This window comes from Rhodnius prolixus, unplaced genomic scaffold (assembly GCF_049639745.1).
Source record: "Rhodnius prolixus isolate KJV_2025 unplaced genomic scaffold, Rpr scaffold_8, whole genome shotgun sequence".
NCBI classification, from domain to species: Eukaryota; Metazoa; Arthropoda; class Insecta; order Hemiptera; family Reduviidae; genus Rhodnius; species Rhodnius prolixus.
Window position 1 is genome coordinate 31,101,521 of NW_027411593.1, and position 16,701 is coordinate 31,118,221.

Below are 16,701 nucleotides of genomic sequence, written 5' to 3' on the forward strand. Positions count from 1 at the left end.
ATTGGAGCTAATCAATAATTAAATAATTAACAAAATATATTAAAAATGGATAAAACCTTCGGCTTATTTTAATTAACAAAAAAAATCATTAATTATCAATACTCTCATCATATTCTCTCATGCCAACGTAAAAAGCTTTTATACTAGCTTTTCCTCCATCAGTATATTTGTGTTGTTTTTTCCGCCCACACCTCATCCTTAATCAATATATTTTATTATTATCGTTCTGTTCCACAATTCTCATACAACAAATAATCAAACAGGCAGTCTTAGTATAATGCTTGTAATTCGTTAAAAAATTTTATTTTCATTAGAAAATAGTCATTAATAGAGAAAGTAAGTTCATTAATTATGATTCTCTGGATTCTTCCTATACTTCCTGGGATTCTCCTGCTATCTATATTCTCAAATCCCTTTTTTTTTGTGCATCCTACAATGCCTCCAATTTGAATCCTTTAGCTTTTCAATCGCACAAGTTTTCTAGACTTTTCTTCTTTCCAAGAGCGAAAGTAGCTTTTTATATTCCTTACAATTCGAGCTACTTGCACTTGGAATTTCTTATTACAATCCTTCGATGAGCCCTTTAGTTCCCTAGTTTAAAACATTTTACAGAAACTCCATCTTGCCATATCAAAATAATGTTTAGGTTTTCTCGTTTATTTATCCCTAGAAAATGTTTATAATGCTCTAGATTCAGATTAATTCTCTTTAAGGAGAGTTATGATGCAGAATAAAGTTTACGTTATTTCATCGTAAAAATCGAAACGATTTATAAATAACTGTAATTTTCTTTAACATTTTCAGTATTTTCGACAAAAATAAAATCGATCATTGCAATACTGTCAGCTCAAAGCTTGCGTGTTACTAATGAATACGGTAATTGACTGTAGCATGACGCCAACTTTACTCTGGTTCATAAGACTCCTTAAAGAAAATTATTCTGAAACAAGTAGATTATGTAAAGATCCTATAAAAAGATTATACAAAAACTTTGCTGCATGTCACGACGTCAAACTTGCATTAATACTCGAAATATGTGTTGATAGAGTCTGATTCTTTCCTCTTTAATCCGTGATCAAATTGATCTTATTCTAGAAATTCTTTTATTGATTTATAAAATTTCAACAACATGACCACTCTAAATAAATTATGAGCAGTTGAATGAAAGCTTAAAGCTTTCGAGAGATTTCAGAAAATATCAAGTTAGGCTAAGACTGGGAGCCCAATACTTTTTTTTAACGGGTACATTAAACGAATATCAGAATTTTTAGTCATGTAATCTGTTATCTGGATTATTTCTACAAATTATTTTTAAAAAAATAAAACAAAATAAATAAGTAAAAATAAAAACAGAGGTTTTTGAAAAATAAATGTTCAATTATAGGATGAGATAGTTCGTTTTTGTTCCGTAAGATAGCAGAAGTATTCACTTAAAACTGTTGGGCCGAGTTAAAAATTGTTTTAATTTGAGGCAATTTTGAAAATCGAGAAGTAAAACTTCCAATTGAGCCGAAAAACACTTAATGAACTTTGTACTTAACTTTTCTTGATTCATTATTTTGCATTAAAAGCGCTGATAATAAATCTCTGTGTTGCAAAATAGTCTAATCAGTATATTTCTTATTATTATTACTGATACGTTCATAAGATGCAAACTTTTTAGAATAAAAGGATTACGACTGCTATTAACTTTGAAGTATTGCAGTCAGTTACTTCAAATGGTCCATTTTATTTGTAAATTGAAGAACTTACATCGATTTAGAAAAATTTGCAGCAGTTGGCTACCTATGTTTTTTGACAATAGGCCCATTGTCTTCTACCTCCTCCTACTTCAAGCATTATCTCTATTAAGAATACTCCTGATTTGAGTATTCTGGAAAAGAGCATAAATAAATACATGGAAGGGAGAAGGTAAAAAGAAGAAAAGAGGATTTAATCTTGAAATAAAGACGATGAAAAGTAAAGGAAGCAAGGAACAGCCGAAGGTTATAGAAGTTAAAGAGGTTCTCCTTTGTCGGAGCTTATGATAAGAACAGAAAGATGAGTGGGCGTCCTAAAAGCCAGCCACATTAAAGTACAATATTAGTCATTTATTAAAATTTGAACTGCTCATTCATAATAAATCAATTACGATTTTGTTCATTAGATTTATTTTCTGAAACTTTTTTAACTGAAATCTAGTGGTAATTACAATTACATGTTCAATTCACTTGAGTGAACAGTTACTAGTATTCATTTACTGCTCCGTTTGGAACAATGATTCTCATGAGTGCATTTCACAATCAATCAATCATTCATTCTTCTAAACAACTGTATCATAGTCAGCAGACCTGCACTTTCGGTTAGAAAACAGTTTTGAAAAGTTTGAATCAGAACAGAAGTTTCAGTTAATACAAATATATTAAGACAGTTATATTTTTAAAGGACACTTTTTATAGTAAAGTGCTGCGCAAACTGTGTGTGATTGCTCTGATAGTAAGAGCACACATTTTGCTTACTAGATTGGCTGTTTCTGTAACAAAAAAAAAAAACTAGTAAATTTGCTATTTAATCCAAATTCTTCCTCCACATTACCAGAGTAATCCTCCGAGGAGATTGAAGAGAAGATGGCCTCGTGATCTTCTCTTATCGTGAGAGCAAAGCACGTTACTGGAGTGGCACTGGGTGCCTTCTCCACTCATGATTTTCTTTTATTTCTTTTTGTTTTACCATATTTGCTTGTTGCAACAACTGTTGCAGTGGTAAATTACAGTAAAAGATTAAAAAAAAAAAATCTTCCCTAATTAGTGTAGAACGTACAATATTTGTTGAAATTAGTGAATCGGATGGATTGTTAATTAGATTGAGGTCTAGCTGTTAGTTCCGTGTTAGCATTAATGTACTTCATAAATTATTATTTGTATGATTATTAAATATTTGATAATAAATAATTTAAAATATAATTGTAAAACTCCTTTTATTGTTATTTCGTCAACATAATAGACTAATCATCCAATTTGAAGAGTTTTTACAAAAATTCCAATGCGCAGACTAATTTTTTTTAGTCATAAAGCATTTAACTAATGTTTAAATGTATCTAAGCCTTACAATGTTATCTATATTAAAATAATTATCGCACTGCTATAAATTATCGAACAAATTCTCGAAGATAAATTTGTTTAATATAATAATACAATATAATTAAGCAAAATTTAATAAAAGTTGATGAGTCTAGAACGTACGTATAATTTAGACAGAACAGAAATGTTGAATTATGATTTAATAATTGTGTATAACATTTAGCATATACAATTTAGTTCAGAATATATTCCAACAATGTGATACCTAAATATCGTATTATCTACTAACACTTCATCACAGAAATGTTGAAAATCGTGCAATTATATGTAATTTTGTAATAATTAATTCTTGATTAATTTTCCTCCCTTTTAAAATATTTAAAACAAAAAGAGGATTACTTAAATATTTATTACAGTGTTCATGAATTAATCGAGATTTTAAGATTAAAATTAACTTCATTTGTTTAACATTCTACGTAGATTAGTTATATAGAATTTTAATATGGCTGGCAGACTAGTTGAAAGATACCACTTGTCTCAGCCAGAGCAATTTAACTAAGGAGGTTGGACCCAAGAGATGCTTATAGAGAAGCATTACATTTGAGTAGCATCCTTTCATGGGTAAGACAATTAAAGATAACAGTGACTGTGGGAACTGCTAATTTAGAGAATGCTGAACCTTGAAAGGGATCACGCCCCGCAGATTCTGTCGGAAGTTGTACATAATCCAATCTTCTGAAATACCATTAAGGAAGATCTTTTCTTCTGGGAATTTTTGCTAGTTGTTGGAACAGGAAACAATCCATAGAATTTTATTAGCTTCTAGGTTTTTTTGTGGAGGGGAAATAGGTACAAAAGATGGGTCAAAGTATGGTGATGAAATCAACCTAGGAGTCAATTAGACTCTTTTCACAATTGACGACATGAAGTAAACTTTATTGGCATAAAATTCAAAAACAACTTTTTTATAAATTCTGTAAAAATGATGCTTTCAATATTGTAGGCTTTACATCCCCTTCATCGAATAAAATGATTAAATGCATTAAATTTACTAAGAGAATTTAGAGTAATTTTGCTGAAAATGAAATAATGAAAGCAGAACAAATGTACTACATAAAATTAAGTACTTGCTTGCTGAAGTGTACGGTTTATAAATGGTGCTCACATTTAAACGAGAGAAGAACATTTTATCTGCTGTATCAGATTATGGAGGGTTATTGAACAATACTTTCTCGTGGGAACTCGCCATGTGATGATGACAGAATAAGTTTCTTGTTTGTATTTTAATTAAGTGTCCAAAATAAAAATTGCTGAATAAAGGAGTAGAAAGGGGAAAAAAATGCAATATATAAAAGCGGGAAAGTTGGAAGATGAGACGCGGAGACAGAGTAATGGCAGCACACTGGCACACATTGACAGAACACAATTGGTTGGACGAGAATGATGTGCTGTTGTATTAGGGCGGGCAAGTTTTAGTGTTGGCTGAAGAGAGATAGAGCAAGGACAATAAAAATAAGATCTGTGACCCAGGACTGCTAAGTGTGTGTATATCTCTCTTTTAGGGGATGAGGTATTGGCAATACCCTGGTGAAGAGTTGGAAGACTATGTGATTTGAAGTATAGTGGGAAAGCGGTTTCTTCCATATCCGGGTGACATGGAAAGTGGAGAGACTTATTGGGAACGGGATACCTAGTCTTCTGCTTCCAGACTTTCTTCAACTTCTAACCCTTCTTCCTCTTATCATTCACACTATGAGAAAACCAGAAATGGCTCGCAAACTTTTAATGTCATCACTTTTCTTTTCTATTGACAGTTAGCGTAAGTAAAGCCATTTTTGTTATAACAACATTTTGTTTTCGATCAATTACAGAAAATGTTAGGATTGCTGCCAGAGTAATCCTAAAGAAGTTCTTCTATCTACGATTAGTTCATGAAGCGTTTTCGATGAAATACCTAAGTTCATAATGCAACATTTTATTGCTTATAACCTTACGTATTATTAGGATGGTGGCTCAAACTTCTATTAAAGCCTAATGATCGACCACCGAAAATTTGTTATAGTAAAATGTTGGAACTCCAAGACAATAGAAAGATCCCCTTTAATTGGTGTCATGAACTTGGGTCATATTTACTAGAAATAGGAGCTGATATTGTCTGGAAATCTCAAGATCCCAAACTCCTATCCTGTTCTCTCCCCAGCCTATTGAAATCTTTTAAAAATAACCTAATCTGTAAAGACGTAACCGCGGCGGTCACCATCATCCTATAATCCAGTTTTTAGAAATACAAGTTCTTTAGGACTCGGAGAATCTTATTTCTTTTTTCATTGTCACATAAACAAATTAAGAGTGGCCAACCAATTGAGGTTATTTGGAAGCAAGTACCACAGAATCTTCCTTAATAAGGTTTCATATAGATTTAATCCTGAGCAACAATGTAACTTATGTGCATTTGAAAGCGACAATCTAGGACACTTATCATGCCCTATGTTGAATTGTTTTAGGCAAATGTATCTTTTAAACTATATTTTGTACCCCATGGGCGATAATACAATGTTAAATCTATTGACAATAGATTATAGATTCACAATAAATATTATCACCACCATTTACATGTTTACTTTTCTTTATCAACAAAAAGAGTTAGTTTATTTTTATAATTACTTTTTATTATTATTATTATTTATATTATTTCGATTTATTTTGTAATTTACTTTAGCACTTTGTCAATCGACGCAACCCTTGCTGTAAGAAATCTTAAAAGCAATAAAAAGATTGATTGATTGATTTATAACCTTATTTCTTTCTTTTTATCCTTAATAGTACAAGAGTATGCTATTATCCTGCCAAATCTGGACGTAGACCAGCCAGATCCTGCTTCAAACTATTTTTTTTCCTCTTGTCTCAGGCAATCTGTCTTCCTTCGTTCCCTACAGCTTCCTCCAGAAACAAGAGACTATTTTAATAAAATATGGCTATGAATTAAATATTTATTCGATTTGTTTAAGAAAACTTTCTTTCTTACTGTACAAAATTTTAATAATAAAAGTGTTTTTTATCGGTTGAACTTTCTAAAAGATTCGAAGAAATGCTCCTTTTGCAATCAATAGTTCCCTTCTAGTGAGACAATGTATTTATTCCAGTTTATATCTGCTTCAAGTAATAAAGGTAGGTACCACCCATCTTTTATGACTCAATCTTCATAATTTCTCTATTTATACAGTCAGAGTCTTCAACTTATAATAAAACTCGCTGACTGCATTGTTTAATTTTAACCTGGTTCACTTTTTGATTGTTTTTTTCTACGTTTTAGATATAACTTTTCAATTATTATTAACATTTTATTTATAGCAGCAAGAAAAATGAAAATTCTAATTCTAATAAAAATTTTACACCCAGGTTGCGTATTAAAAAAAGAAAAAGAATCTAAAATCTAACTAAAAAACGGATATGCCCTTTGTTATCCAGTTATTCCGCTTGAATTTATTTGACTCTCTTATTTTTTATTTTCTATACAGTTGTTCGTTTAATCATCAAGCCTTTGTTCTGTTATTCGTAAATATTATTTTTACAAAACACTATGTACAGATATTTTTTAGCACATCTATATTATAAAGCTTTGTTAGCTCATGGTGTTTGTGCGCTGATAACAGAGGAATGTTCAGTGGAGCGATTATTTTTTTTTCCAGACCTGCCAATTCTTTGTTTAGTACAAACCATATGAAGTATGAACTTCTTTGGAAAAACTGAATACGACTTAGTATTGAATTAGCTTTATTATCGAGTTAGCAATGATTTTAATTATCACAAGCTGAAGAATAGTATTATAATCGAGAATTATAAATGACTAATTCCTTCCAGATCCTCAAGAATTTTACGTCAACTCTGTCGATTTTCTAGGCATCAAATATCTATCTATTTCTGACATTCATAATTTGTTTTTTTGCTCATCCTTCTAATTTGCACTACCGAATTTTCTCTTCCTTTGCTTCTTTTCGTCCCCGGTGTAACGACGCCCTTTTGGGGAATGCTATTTCTTTAAAGGTTACAAAGTGGCTGGCTATCGCAGCTCGCTTTTACCTAACTATTCCACTTCAGGGAGTAGTTGTATCAGTGCATCGTTATGCTGTTTTCACCGCTTCTCAGTTTCCTTAAATGCAATAAATATCGTTCACAAATTTCTGCTCTTAACGTTGAGTAACATGAAGTTAATTAGGTTACTTCCAAGTTCAGGTTCGACTTCAGGTTCCACCGAACGCCAAAGATAATTGTTTATCTTTTTAATTGCAATCCACGTAGTAAAGAATCGGAGGGGAACACTCACACGACATTTTTATTATTATTTCCAGGTTCTATCACCTAAATTTTCTCAAAACTCCAAACGTTTGAATCATATTTAATTCTTATTAATATGTAAGGAATCTAACCATCTCTCTTTGAAAGTATCCTTCAATTTCGATCTTTGAGATTATTACAAAAAAAGTTTTCAACGTTTCTCTTTAAACTTTGTACGCATTTTAAGACAGTTTTGGTGGGAGAAATGGTGGGGCTTAACTTCCTTAACAGTGTCATTTAAATGTTATGTGCGGCCAAATTATCTGAATAATATTAATAGGTAGGTGTAAATTTTAAATTTATGGAAAACTGGTGAAGCAGAAGTTGAGCAGATTTCCGACAATTTTTCAACAAGAATTCTTCGTTTCAAGAAATTTTCTTGACCAGAATAAGGGGTAAAAGAAAGTAATGCGAATGATCGCGGAGGATTCGACTTCTAATCAGGTCCAATATAGTGATGAGAATATGTAAAAGTAATTTGTTGGCGGTTATAGGGACAGGAATATTTCCTGTTGTGAATTGTTTACAGGTTCATGGAACTCAAAATAAAGTGTTATAGGCAAAAATATTTTGCTCTATCACCTTTTCTTTCATTTTAGCCATTACAATAATTACATTGTGCCTTTGTTCAATGACTTTTACCCATTATTGTGTGTGTTTTGTTAACTCTTTTTCTGTGACTTTATCACTTAACACCAAGACGTTCGATATCCTATGGCATTTATGAAAAAAAAATAATTTCAACCGCAGATGTAACCATCACTAAATTACTTTCTGCTTTTTTTACTCTTTTTCTGGGAATGCATTCAATTGCTAAAGTTAAAAGGATTTGAAATTAGGAAAATAAATTGAAATAAGCTAAATAGCAAAAAAAGATTAATACTTACTATAATTAAAAAGTAGAAAATTTAATCTAAACCCAAAGAAATATGAGAAAGGATTATGTGAAGTAATTAATGTAATAACATTTCTTATTGAAGAACTGGCTCTCCTCATTGACTGCCTCGTTCAGCAGCGCTTCATAAGGAAATGAACTCTAATGAAATTAAAGCTTGCTGTCAATTTCTCAAACTGTATTTCTTCTAACAATCCAACAATCTTCATTTATTTCATTTTTATAGAATATCCTGTGTTTTTTAATGGAATATTTTACTATAATTACGACTTTTAATTTTTGAATTTTCTAACATTGAATTCATTAAATGGTAACGTTTCTATTTTTGTTTCCAATAATATAAACAATCAATTAGTATGATTGTAATACCAAAGTTACCCGGTTAATAGATTTAATGAGAAGCCTTTGAACAGTTAAATAAGCAATTATGTACATGCGCAGTTAATGAATGATTTATTAAGTGAGTTTCAATAAAGGCTCAAGCCCATTCAGTAAACTTGCTTTGTATTCTGTTAGTTCAGTGTTTTGGTTAAAATTTAAACAATATAGTACTTACTAACTTTATTGAGTTCACTTTCAACGTTTGAGAGAGTTTTGTTATTAAATGCAAATAATAAATTACAAAACTAGAAGAAAATTGTATGATAATATCTATTAGAAAATTTAGCAAACAAAAAGCAAAATAGAATATTTTTCTTTTTGTTAATTTTTCAGATCGAAAAATTCGGATTGAAGTATAAGTTTTTGTTTTTAATGTTATACCATACAGAAGATTCGCTTTAAAATTAAAGTACTTATTAATAACTAAACGAAGATGAAGATATTTCCTGCGAGCACCCATAAATGTTAAAAACCCATAAACACAAAATAAAAACAATTTAAAATAAATAATCTAAGATAAATCTGTCCGTTTTCCTGGATGTATTCTCCATCAAAATTCCAAGGCAGCTTGTGAAGAAGATGATATGCAGAAGAACTTCCTACAACATCATCTGGAAGGGAAAAATCGCGAAAGTGGCGAATTTTGTAAGAACAGGAAATATATATGTAGTTAGCGTTAGTTGGTACTGGTAGTACCTCTTCTAAGCAAAAATAAGTCATTATTTAGAAGCAACACTTAAAAAAAAAAAACCTACCGCTCACCCACTGAATATTCAAATTAGCAGCATCACAGCATTTTTGCGGATCTATTCTTGCTTACTGTATAGTTAACAACAGTTAATTGCATTTTAAAAGTTAGGATATCGATCACGTTTCATGGAAAAATTTAGGGCGCTCCGGATGCCATTTTTCAGTTTCCGGATTTCTCTTCCAGTTAAAATAAATTTAAGTAACTACCACTAGGTAAACAATTCCAGATTGAAGAGAAATTGAATTTAAAAAGTCATGTAAGTCACACCAACTTTATTTGATGAAACTAAAAACATTCAACCATAGAGTGGTTTTTGAAGTTTTACTGTGTTTCAATTATGAATTATTTACCTAAAAGTGATTGCGGGAAAACAAAAAAATTAAAAGACTTTTCCTTGCCTTCTCCAGTAAAAATTATTCACGTATCTCGCGCGCAAGTCAATGATAAAGTTAAGAGATCAGTGGTTAACCACTGAGGATTCTTAATCCCTTAGTTACAGAAACCCATCAGTGGTTACTTTGGGACAACTGGATGATTATAAAAATATTTAGAAAATCCCACGGGAAATAACGAGCGGTTTTTAAACGTTACAAATGAATTTTCAAAGAGTTTAGGTATATCTTCTATCTTTTTCTTTTTTAATCCTCTTAAGCAAAGAAATAATTTTTGCCAAAGTGAAATTTAGACAGAAGACCGGCATAAAACAGCTTTCTTTTAATCCAGTTGCATCAAGATAAAATCATCATATTATGTACATTTTATCTGACCTGAGACAGTAACACAATCAAAATAAGAGTCACAGCTTGTTCTTCTAACATCAAATGACAGAAATTAAGGTAACTGTTACTTTACAATCAGGTGAAATTTCAGAATTGAAATATTAAATTATGGAAATTGAGGCCAAAAATTAATAAAGCATCAAGAACTTAACAGAAGTGAGAGAAATAGTCTGAAAAAAGTGAAATTTGTCTATAAAAAGTTAGTTAAATGCAAATCATTTTGGACGCACAGATTTATTTTTGTAGTCTCTACCACAGATTGAAGTTGATGGAGGATTCTTCTAAAGTAAAGTAAAGTAATCGCCTATTTTTTCAGGCGGGGCTTAACGTCCAACTACCATTTACTAGGTCTCGTGGACGGAGGCGACTAGCTAACGTACTTTTACTATTTCTCATTTAATAAAATCCAAGGCCAAGACCGGGAATCGAACCCAGTACCACAATGCATATTAGCTTTGCAGATCTCGCCTCTTAACCTGCTCGGCTACCGTGGCGCCTGAGGATTCTTCTAATGAAAGGTACCTAACACAAAAATACTGCTTTAAATTACTGAGCATTTTTTTTTTTTTTTTTTTTTTAGAATCATTAAATTCAGATGATAAATTCCCCAGATTATGAAGAAACAATTATTTTCAGTTTTGTCAAAGAAGTTTTTGAACAATGCTTTTCGATACAAAAATGAGTGGGTCTCTTTGTAGTTGCTTTAATAACAATGGGTAAAAAAAAGGTTATTAAATTTCGAATTTCTGTATTTAATTGAGAAAATTATGATAAAGATGTGATGTGATAACAGAAGAAAAAAATATAATTTTTAATTATAAAAATTATAAAGGGGGGAATGATGTGATGTGATAACAGAAGAAAAAAATATAATTTTTAATTATAAAAATTATAACTAGTGGTGCCAGTCAGACGCTAGTGCCGCGGTCAGTGCACGGGCAAAAAGGGACCGCCCGCCAAAGACACACCGCTTTCAAAAGGGTCATTATACGGTCAGTATACAGTGACTACCTGGCTACAGCCCTTTGACAACATCCAACACCTTTCACCGGCCTATTCAAGACTAGGGTCAACACACGGCAAGAGATGTTTGAGTGTGACCCGTAATTACAAGACTTGTCAATGTGTGGTGAGGGCTATATATGGTCTCTCTACAGGAAGTGGGGGATCAGTCGATGATTATTCTTCAGATTTTTACCACCGTAACCTCAAGATTCTACCAGCGAGTTACACCGCGAGCGCGTCCCTATCTAAGTGTTTAAACATATATGTATTCAACGTCGTTATAGTTGTGCATTCTAGTTACAATTTAAATCATTCTAAATTATTGTTAAAATATATATATTTATTTTCCGAATATCAACTCTTTATCTATCTATCAAATCTCTAACTAATTCCCGCATCATAAATCATCTGAACCCATTACAAAGACTTATCTATATCTCTCTTACTATTCTACTTTCCCTTTTATATAGCATTCCAACCCATCAATATGCTCCAATCTCCACAATAATTTTGTGCACCTTTCAATTACGAATAGCAAGAGTGAATACGCCAAGATTACCCTGTTCGCCTATCTAATCTTCGGCCTTCCTAATCTTCTTTCTTGATTGGATATAGTTCACAACATATAGAAGATTTCTTCAACTTCACCCTTAAGCTCATTTCAACAAGTTCGTTCAATATCTGTCAAGCTATTTAGATCCTTTAGATTAAGTCTTTCAAGGTAGCTTACAATTTCTGGACGGGACCTCAACTCTTCCGAGGCGTTTATTTACGGATTACACAATAAATTGAATAATAAGTTCTATTTCTAATTCTCTTTCATTTCCCCCCCCCCCCAAAAAAAAATATTTGTCATCCTCTCTGATTAGAGTTTTTATTCATTCGCAGCTTCAATTTTATTATTCATGTTGAAGTAAATCTATTCGTTGTTGTTTTTAGGGCTTTTAACAAACATTGTATTTCACTTTCACATATAATTACAGAACGGAGACGAACAAACTCTTATGCTCGTTCGAAGAGATCACTCTAAGTGCAGATCAAATTCTTTAACATAGATCCGGTTGTCATTTTTGTTAGTTTGATTTTTTTTTCTTTGCAGTCTATTCTAGGTTTCGATCCCAGATCGGTTTTTTTCTGAGTCCGATAGGTTTCTTTTTTTCTGCAACTGTTTTCCTCAGAATGAAAAATTTCCAAGCTGGTAGGCGAATTGGTATATCATTGCTGTTTGTACCAGAAAAGTTTTACTATATTCCCTGTACACTGTTAAAAGAGACTTAATGGATATTATATGCCAAAAAAATGCAGCTTAAAAAAATAAATCTCCCTAGATATTTTGCTATCAAGATCATGAGATAGATACTTCTACAAGGGCAAAACAACCAAAAGTTTACAAAGTCATAATAGTCACTGCAAGCGACTTTTTCTGCAATCTCTGTGGGGCTTGAGATTACCAGAGCATTCTGTGCTCATTCAAAATCTTGCACCTCTTCACGTATGCATTGCCTAGTTAACTAGGGGACGCAAGAGCTTTTACAAGGAAGAAAAGAGCTTTCAATTCTGTGCAAAATGAAATCATGCTCGTACTGAGGTTTGAACCTCTATCTAAAAGGTAAAAACGACATTGCACAAGGGTTGAGAGCTTCTATTTGTTTGCGTAATTCCCAATCTCTAATGCGGAGACCAAACATGTACCAACCACTTATCATTTGGCTGACTTCCACCAATCCTCTTCGTATAAAATACTTGGTAGTTCTATTGGTAAGATAAAGGAAACATCGCACCAAATAATATTCTTATGGTATTTTATTAAAATTTCGAGTTTTTATAGTTAATGGCAATTTTATATTTTTCACAACGAGTATACACATCGAACGCACTGTAATAGAGATTTGGTTTGACGTGTACACACACACGCGCTTAACTGGTCAACATTAACCAGTATCAATTCATTTCTCATCTATTGACACTTAGCCTGAAGCAAGTTTATTCTATTTAACTTGTCCAAACAGCATTATGAGCTAACATTTCGTTTTACCTACAATAAGTCTAGAATAATTTAAAAGAAGGATTGTCTTTCCCTAAATTTGTTTAACCTTCTTATTTAACAAGCTAAAGCTTACTAAATTGAAAACAAAAGAAGAGTAGCTTTCTTATTTAAGAAAAATTTAAGAAATGGCTCGCTTTTCTTTTGGTAAGTATGCTCGCCTTTTCTCTGGTGCCCATAGATTTTTACCATTTGATGGAAAATCCTGCCAATGACTCATTCTCAGGAGGGCTTCTACTCTTAGAAGGATATGCCCTAGTATCACCAGAGATAATTCTCAAACTGCAGCTACATCACACGATGTGAATTAGTTTACTTTGTTTTAGCTGCATTTAACAATGAGCTTGTAGTTTGCATTTTACGTATTTCGTATTAATTAATTTATTAAAAAAATGTTCACTGTTGTTGAAAGTTGCTCTTCTGATACAAAGTTAGTGCAACAGCAAATAACAATTAGGGTTATTACATACATATGTTATGACACAATATTGAATAACAAAAGTTAATTTAAACTTATAAAGTAATTTTTTTAAAAAAACTAATTAAACTGACCTACAAAATGTGAGACACTTGCAAGCACTTCCAACATGGCTGCTGTATGAACAGATCTATCCTACTAGGTGGTGCCACCTTCATTTGTGTACTCCATGTTAACACCGAAATTTTTTATTTATTCAATTAAATTTCTCTTTTTTTTTAATTAAAAAATTAATTAACTTTAGGTTTCATTGGCCTTTTATACTTTTACTTGTGTACAAATTTATTCAATTAAAAAATACAACTTCTCCTTCATACTTTCCACCCTAACACAATGTGGTTTGTTGAATTTCAGACAATTTTTTTTTTTTTTACTTTATATCTCTAGTAATATATTTTTATTTCACCTGAAATAAATGAGGAAATTAAAACTTGAGAAAACAGTTTAGTTAGTTGCAAACAAGTTGTTGTTATGTCAGATTTGAGAATGAATGATATTTCGTAAAACTTGATATTAAAGTTAATTCACAAAAATGCCATTGCACCTAACTATTGGTACAATCCTAAATATTCTTTTTTTTAATCTATTTGGTTTGTTTTAATGTTCGTAGTTGTACAGATTTCTTAAGAACAGTTTAGAGAATTTAAAAGAAGGTGGAACAATTCTATGGATGCGTTTAGGTATAGTTATAAGTAATATTTAAGTAATTTCTGTGACACTTTGCTTCAAGAAATGGACTCGTATGAGAATACAGTAGGTGTATGGCCAAAAACTTTTATATTGCCGCGAGAGAAGTGCAATCATTCAGAAGTGGTAAGCAAAGGTGGACTCTTTTTGAAAGCGCGAATGACCAAGAATGCGAGCAAAATGACGAAAGCGAAAATTGTCTTCTAACAGTAAAATGCATCTAGCCTGGACCGTGTGCACATTGATCTGGAGAATCCACTCCTAGGACTGTCCTAGGATTGTGCCCCATGATTGAGATAAAAGAACTACCTTAACATTGTAAAATATCTTCTCATCTCCAAGACCGAATCTGTAAGATTAGCTCATCGAATTCAAATATGGAATAAAATCTTAACAGTTAAGTTCTATCGGTTTTTGGCGTAGTTGTAGCAGTATAATGTCAAGAGTGATTACATTCTATTCATCTTCTACTTTCTTTAGTAATCTACCAATCAATTAGGCAGTGCAATATTCGAAAGTAAAATTTTGAGATAATTAAAGCATTCTTACTCGACATTCTCTTTCTTGAATTAAAATTAAAGAGTCTGGTAGATTGCATCCCACGCTTTGTGCTAATGAAGTCTGTAATGAATTTCTTCCAAACGGTCTTATTAGTGTAAATAGGCGTTAGTGTGCGAGTGCTAATTTATGCTTAGGTGCCTAAAACTTCACTAAAATACCGCCTACACAGATTTAATACTGTACGGATTTATTTATTAATTGTACCTAATAAAAATAACTTTAATGTATGGTAAGGATTAAATTATATTTTAAATGTTTATAATGGATTTATTTTGAACTGTTAACTAGTTCAGAGCGAAATTTATAATTAGTTAAAAGTTGAATTATAGATCTGGTGGATTACACTAGCATTTAAAGAGCATTTCAGTTCACAGTAGTAACAACTACCAGCTAGTAATTGCTATTTATCAGTTAAGAAAGCTGCAAGTTGTTATGGCCGGAATGGTGAATATCCAGATGATTATTTTTCCAACGAAAACAAATGCATTTTAATGTATTATACTTTACTATAATTTTTAAACTGTAAGTTGTTGACAGGGAGATATATTTTTTTGCATTGCAAAATAAAAAGCCTTATTATGGACGCAATAAAGTAATCTTTATTTTGTTTAATTAAATCTAGTCCAGCTTTTCATTCAATTGGAAATTGTAAAAGATATTATCTTTGAAAAAAATATAAAAAAATCCTTTACTTTATAGAACTTAATTAATTTCTTCATTGTTCTCCTACCTGGTTAATTAAAGTTTGGCATAAATGTTTTAGGTTCACTAGAATGGAAGAAAGAATAAAATATTATTAATATTTCCTTATTTTACTCATAGATTATTAGGAGTTTAACTTTTAATCACATCACTTGTACTTCAAATCTTTGTTCGACCGTTTAGTGAAGAATAATTTAATGATAAAGGCTCATTAGGTCGATTTAATGATAAATTATATTGAATTAATCGAAGAGGTGTATACATCTGTTTTGTAAGAAATATATCCAGCGCATGTATAAATATATGTATAGTACATCTGTTTTGTAAGAAATATATCCAGCGCATGTATAAATATATGTATAGTACATCTGTTTTGTAAGAAATATATCCAGCGCATGTATAAATATATGTATAGTACATCTGTTTTGTAAGAAATATATCCAGCGCATGTATAAATATATGTATAGTACATCTGTTTTGTAAGAAATATATCCAGCGCATGTATAAATATATGTATAGTACATCTGTTTTGTAAGAAATATATCCAGCGCATGTATAAATATATGTATAGTACATCTGTTTTGTAAGAAATATATCCAGCGCATGTATAAATATATGTATAGTACATCTGTTTTGTAAGAAATATATCCAGCGCTTGTATAAATATATGTATAGTACATCTGTTTTGTAAGAAATATATCCAGCGCATGTATAAATATATGTATAGTACATCTGTTTTGTAAGAAATATATCCAGCGCATGTATAAATATATGTATAGTACATCTGTTTTGTAAGAAATATATCCAGCGCATGTATAAATTTATGTATAGTACATCTTTTATTGAAATTTACAACCGCAACAATTTTTGCAATAAATAAATATGACAATATCAGGATCTTTGATTGGAGAAGGCCTCCATTACCATGCGCAATATTTCACTGCTGTCATAGTTATACTAGATCAAACCCGAGGTACTCATTGAGAGGGATCTCTTGGGAGGTACACCACAGTCTTCCAGGCCG

General features: G+C 31.4%; 1 protein-coding gene across 3 annotated transcripts in view; it reads right to left on the reverse strand.

Moving 5' to 3' along the window:
* Syt4 (Synaptotagmin 4) overlaps window positions 1-16,701 on the reverse strand; it is a 163,412-nt gene that overhangs the window by 123,367 nt on the left and 23,344 nt on the right. For 2 of the 3 annotated variants that reach the window (XM_074122308.1, XM_074122309.1), the window contains exon 2: window positions 13,802-14,133. The exons of the other annotated variant lie outside the window; for it this stretch is intronic. In XM_074122308.1, the coding sequence (XP_073978409.1) occupies window positions 13,802-13,838 (37 nt within the window). In that variant the 5' untranslated portion in view covers window positions 13,839-14,133. The remainder of the gene's footprint in view (window positions 1-13,801; window positions 14,134-16,701) is intronic. 3 annotated transcript variants of the gene reach the window in all.